Source organism: Eleutherodactylus coqui, chromosome 1, assembly GCF_035609145.1.
Source record: "Eleutherodactylus coqui strain aEleCoq1 chromosome 1, aEleCoq1.hap1, whole genome shotgun sequence".
NCBI classification, from domain to species: domain Eukaryota; kingdom Metazoa; phylum Chordata; class Amphibia; order Anura; family Eleutherodactylidae; genus Eleutherodactylus; species Eleutherodactylus coqui.
Genome location: NC_089837.1, coordinates 315,888,163 through 315,894,162, shown reverse-complemented (window position 1 = coordinate 315,894,162; position 6,000 = coordinate 315,888,163). Strand labels below are relative to the sequence as shown.

General features: G+C 44.2%; 1 protein-coding gene across 1 annotated transcript; it reads left to right on the top strand.

Moving 5' to 3' along the window:
* The first annotated feature begins 424 nt into the window (after nucleotides 1–424).
* LOC136574679 (calcium-dependent protein kinase C-like) lies at nucleotides 425–4,603 on the top strand. Its single transcript, XM_066575030.1, has 3 exons — nucleotides 425–691; nucleotides 860–1,030; nucleotides 3,340–4,603. The coding sequence occupies exons 1-3, from the start codon at nucleotides 605–607 to the stop codon at nucleotides 3,433–3,435; spliced, it is 354 nt and encodes a 117-aa protein (XP_066431127.1). The 5' UTR covers nucleotides 425–604; the 3' UTR covers nucleotides 3,436–4,603.
* The last annotated feature ends 1,397 nt before the right edge of the window (nucleotides 4,604–6,000 follow it).

The window sequence follows — 6,000 nt, the reverse complement described above, 5'->3', positions numbered from 1 at the left end:
TCTTCTCTCCTTCTTTGCACTTCATTTTACTTGCCAGCAATGCCCAACAATGAAGAGGGGTGCAGAGGGAGAGAGGCGAGTGTAATTCATAGGTTCGGTGCCCGGGTGATTTGCCTTCTCTTCCTAGATTCTACCGAACATTTCAGGCCAGTTGGTAAGTATTAATATACACCTACCACTGCAATGGTTCTATATGAATCACACTACAACATATCTATAAAGTGTGGTTGGCATTCCTCACATGAACGTGCCAGTGTGATTTCTCTTGACCATTTCTGATTTACCCGTTTTTCCACTAATATTTATAACCAGAGATGAGCGGTTACGTCTGCGGACATCCCTTCCCCTTCACAAGTCTGGAACTTACATTCCTGCTGATCCTGATCCGTCAGTGTAGAAGCCGCCTTCTCCTCTCCACCTCCTTCCTGCACTCTACCTGAAGTGATGGGTGGCGTTTCCAAAGAAAACCGCCTCGGGTCCTTGAGTAAATCACACGCTGCTGAGTGCAATATCAGTCTGGGTTTCATGACTTGATATCGCGCTCAGCTATGTATAAGAAGCCTGAGAGAGCAGCGCCCCCTACCAGCAGGTTACAAAGGGATTTATGCTGCACCTGCTAGTCGGACATTCAGGGGAAAGGGAAGGCACAGAAGGGACATCAGTAGTTTGTTGCACCGCAGAACATAAACATGTAATTCCCGACTGTTACACAGATCTCCATCCAGATGCATTGTACTGTAGATTGCTATGGAGCTGCGCTGAAGAATCCGCACTGCAAACCTGCAGTGTGAATCCAACCTTCAGATTAGTTTCGGATTTTTGCTCTATTTGTCCTCTTCATAAATGACTGTTTTTCTAGGTGGTGCTGGCAGAAGACAACTCTACTCGGCAGAAGTTTGCTGTGAAAGTCGTCGCCAAGAGAAGCCTGCTTACCGAAGGAGAGGACTGCGTGATGGTGGAGTGGCGGGTGCTACAACTTGCATCTGGCAGCCCCTTTTTTCTACATGGACAATTTGCTTTCCAGACAAAGGTACATTTATGACTACTTCCAAATGAACAAATACCAGTATATGTACCTGATGCTGTAGTGATACAAAGTATCTGCGAGCCGTGCAACAGTAAGACATTTCCATCCACAGAGATCTTGGGCTGACATAGCAATAGTCACAATGGGCCCCACTTTCCACTGAGGGTCCGTTAGATATACAATACCTTTATTATAATGAATGCCCACTATTCAGTTTGTAGGTGTACAATGCTATGCTTATTAATGTCCTAGTATATCTGTACAGGGATATAGGAGCCGTGAGTCTATGGATGTCGAGGTGAACAACAGTAACAAGCACAACCGAAAATACCAAAAACTGGGTGCTACACATGTGCAAGAACTCTAATCAAAGTTCTAGAGACACAAATTGAACCACTTAAAACCTAATACAAACATAGAAGCGAACCACAGGGGTATGTGCAAACATCGGGGGCCAATCTGCTGATTTTCACTGCGGACGTCACTCATTGCCTTGAATGAAATCCACAATGAAGACCCATGACTTTCCTGTGACAGATGACGCATGCTGCATGACTATCCTCCACTGCAGGTTGTTTCCATTGTTAGTGAATGGGGTTTGTTAAAAGCCCTCTCATTTACATGTACTGCACATTGTTGGAGAATGTCGGTGCACATTCTGTAGCTGAAACTCCACAGCGTCTGAACTCACCAGCCGTCACGTTGGTTCAGCAAGTACGGCAGTGATTGGCTGACAGCAGTGCTCGCTGGCTAATCAGAGCCATCGCTTCCTGGAGGCGGGATTTATGAACGCTGCAAACAGGAAGTGATGATCTGTCAGCGGCCAAGGAGAGCAGGAAGCCCGGCGGAGCTACGGAACTTCGCAGACTATCGGGAGGAACCCGGACCATGGCTACTAGCTTAGTATTAATAAGACATCCCCCAAAAAGAAAACCCTGTGCCTCTTTTGGGGCAAAAATTATTATAAGACAGGGTCTTATTTTCAGAGCATCATGGTATTGAATAGTTACTATTTGCAACCAGGCTCCTAAGCTGGTGGTCTGCAGACCCCCCTCTCCACAATACAGGCTGCTCTCATTGTAATTAGTTTGTAACTGTCTCTCACATAGCATGCTGAATGGCAGCTTGTGTGACTTGAAATTAAAGGGGTTGCCCAGTTACTGGACAACTCCTCTTCAATAAGACCCCCTGTATTAAAACAATAAATTTTGATATACTTACCCCTCTGCAGCCTCCGGGATCCAGCCCTTGAGCCCGCTGCATTCCCGGTGATGCTTGTGACAGATGATGTCACAGGAAACCACATGATAACTGCAGCCAATGAAAGCTCAGTACAGTTTGGTTGCCATAAAAGAAATTAAATTAATATCCCTCTGGTGCCAAGAATTTTGAAAATTTAATATTCCAGGTTAAAAGTAGTAAAACTTAATAAAATCTATATAAGTTTGCTAATCGCCATTATCGTACCGACCCACAGAATAACGTTATGTCACAGTAAGATCTGCAGGATAATGGCATCAGTGCGTTTTATCATTTCACCACACTTACAAATGTAAAAATGTTCTGATACATTATATAGTAGACTAAATGATACCATTAAAAACACAACCCGTCTCGCAAAATAAGAAGCCCTCATATGGCGAAAAAAATGTATGTATTGAAAATAGGGATGAAGAAGTGAGAATAAAAACATGAAAAGTGGGCGGTCCTTCAGGGGTTAAAGGGAAAAGGGTTTTGTGTAAAAAATCTGTGAATGTAGACAAACAGTTTGTAAATAGTCTATGGATGCCACTGCGACTGAGATGGCGTCTTCTCTATGATGCAAACATGAAAACCTTATATGTACATTATTAGTGAAACTAGATGGAGAACGGCTACTGTATGAGGTATAAGCTACACCTCTCCTGTGTCTGGGGCCGGGCTGCAGCCTTATTATCACCAGTACTGAGCTTACTGATCCATCATACATGTAACTGTCCCATCCCCCCCATCGTCATATAGTCTACATCTATGATGGAGAAATAACTGAGAATGGCCTCTGTATAGCATAGTAACATAGTATGTGAGGCTGAATGAAGACAATCTCCATCTAGGTCAGCTTTGTTGATCCAGAGGAAGGCAAATAATCCCAAGAGGCAGAAACCAATTATCCCTTTCGGGGGGAAAATTCCTTCCCGACTCCATAATGGCGGTCAGAATAATCCCTGGATCAACCTCTGATAGTTCCTGTCTGTATAGAATGAAGACACCGCAATCATTTGGTAACTTGATCCTAGACATTCACATTCTTGTATCGGTCTTCTGTATGGCAGGACCTGGTGCTGCTCGGAATGGAATACATCAACTGCGGAGACTTCGATGAACTTCTACAGCGGAAGGGGTGTCTCGACAGCCCCTGTGCACGGTAATGTAGTCGTAAGCTAATAAACATCTCCCTGTAGGTTATACATGAAGAGGACAGTACATGAGTGAAGTTACCCTTACACGGGGCAATTATCGCTGGAAGCAGCAAATTCAGGCAATAGCCGTCCCGTGTACTGGGTATGGAGCGAGAAATCGCTCACTGGTCAGAGTCACTTAGCAGAACTAAAAACCAAGCGACTATCGGCCGTGTAAACCGGCAATCGTTCAACAATGCATGACTGCCTGTTTACTGTGAATGGAGGCGGCGGGTCAGCATGATCTTCAACCACTCAGCCTCCATTCACAGGACGACTATCACTGCTTGTAAAGCACAGGGGCGATAGTTGGGCGGCTCTTCATGGAATGGCTGTTGGGCGCTTATGTAACCTATAGTAGTCCTGTGTAAAGGAACCTTTAGATTGTTAGCCTTACTGCCCACATACAAGCTCCAATGATGGACTCCATTCATTAAGGGACTGTACATAGAATAGAGTGTTATACTCAGAAGCTGCAACTATATTCTCCATTTATAGGATGTTAGCAGGGGCGTAGCTAAAGCCTCATGGGCCCGGGTGCAAAAGCTTATCTTGGGCCACCCAACTTCTCTTAACTGCTTAACGCAGAGGCGTAACTTAAAGCTCCTGGGCCCCAATGTAAAACCTGTAACAGGGCCCCCAACTGTAATGCTTTATTCATAGTACTGGACTCCCTATATGGAGAAGAGAATATATAGTTACGCCAGTGGATGTTAGTACTGAAACACTTTGTTAAAAGACTTTTATCCAATTCTAGGCTTATTACTCTCTATATGGTCTGAACCTGTAGATCATGTATCTCACATTGTAATAGCAGCATCTCTTATACATAACTCTAAGTCACACAGTGCTTGCATAGGACTGCACCTAAAGCAGGGAAATGGCTGTTCTTGTATATCGGCACTGTTTGGCGGCCATTAATCTGCAAAAAGAAAAAAAATAGTTCCATGCTCCACCGCATGTAACATTATATTGCATTGCTCCGGTGGATGATATATCTTCTCAAGGCTCTATAGGGTGTCGCACAGAGAGCCCACTGATCTATAACACAAACACATATGGCGCTGCCCTGTGCAGGAGTCCTTATCCCCATGTTTGTAGTATGCAGAATAAGATAGGATTAGAGAACATGTAGCATGAAGAATGAGATGTGTGATCCCTGCAGTCTATAGTAATAACCTCACATGGTGGATATTCTGCTCTTCTGTACTATGTGTTCTTCAGAGCTTTCTGTCAGCCTCCGGATACTAATTCTCTTCTCTCCCCTTCGTGCCAGTTTCTACGCAGCGGAACTTGTATGCGGTATCCAACACCTGCATGCGAAGGGCATCGTCCACCGGTAAATATATTCTTGTCTTTTTTAGGTGTGATGGACTCAGGCCGGGTCTGTAATCCCAGATTATATTATAGTAGATGGTTTGGAATCTGATATAAAACATACTTAGGTATATTAATTCTGGATGTTTGTGCGCACATTAGGTAACATCTTCATATACTTATAAAGTAAATCAGCTAATGGGACAGATTCTCTCTTAGCAGTATGAATGGGAATAAACCATTGTTTCCTCTACTTCACAGAGATCTCAAGCCGGATAACATCCTGGTGACTTCAGCGGGCCATCTAAAGATCGCCGACTTCGGGTTGGCCCTCGAGGACATCTATGGAGACCGCACAGCCTCCGGATATGCTGGAACACCGGACTTCATGGCTCCTGAGATGCTGAGCGGGGAGGAGTACAATGCTGCCATCGACTGGTATGCCTTAGGTATCATTCTTAATATCATGGTTACCAGCAGGTCCAAGTATCATCGAGGACGATTTAATGCCTCCAACATCGAGGCGAAGAACATCATCAAGAAGGTGAATATATTCTCTATGTAGTACGTGTTATACTAGACCAGGACAGTAATAATAGTTCAAAGCACTAGATTATATTTTTTTCCTTTTTAGCTCCTCCGGGAAGATCCTACGACGCGCTTAGGGGTCCACGGTGACATCAGAGCCCAGAGGTTTTTCCGGCATATCAATTGGGATTTGGTAGAAGCCCTGCAGATGCGACCACCACACATTCCTGTACCAGTGAGTATAAGCAGAAATTGTATTGGTTCGGCTTGGTATGTTATAACGTCATAGTAGTACTAATGGGAGATGTCTATGCCTCACTATGGTGCTAGACATGGGCTGTAGCCCTAATATCACCTTTATGAGCTTCCTTGGTGTATATACTGTATATGTCTATGCCTCACTATGGTGCTAGACATGGTCTGTAGCCCTAATATCACCTCTATGAGCTTCCTTGGTGTATATACTGTATATGTCTAAGCCTCACTATGGTGCTAGACATGGGCTGTAGCCCTAATATCACCTTTATGAGCTTCCTTGGTGTATATACTGTATATGTCTATGCCTCACTATGGAGCTAGATATGGGCTGTAGCCCTAATAACACCTTTATGAGCTTCCTTGGTGTATATACTGTATATGTCTATGCCTTACTATGGTGCTAGACGTGGGCTGTAGCCCTAATATCACCTT

Excerpts from the sequence above, each read along its gene's own strand:
- LOC136574679 (XM_066575030.1), top strand. The coding sequence starts at position 605 with ATGCTGCACCTGCTAGTCGGACATTCAGGGGAAAGGGAAGGCACAGAA. Across the intron at positions 692-859 it reads GCACCGCAGAACATAAACAT|GTGGTGCTGGCAGAAGACAA; the intron begins GTAATTCCCGAC and ends CTGTTTTTCTAG. Across the intron at positions 1,031-3,339 it reads AATTTGCTTTCCAGACAAAG|GACCTGGTGCTGCTCGGAAT; the intron begins GTACATTTATGA and ends TCTGTATGGCAG.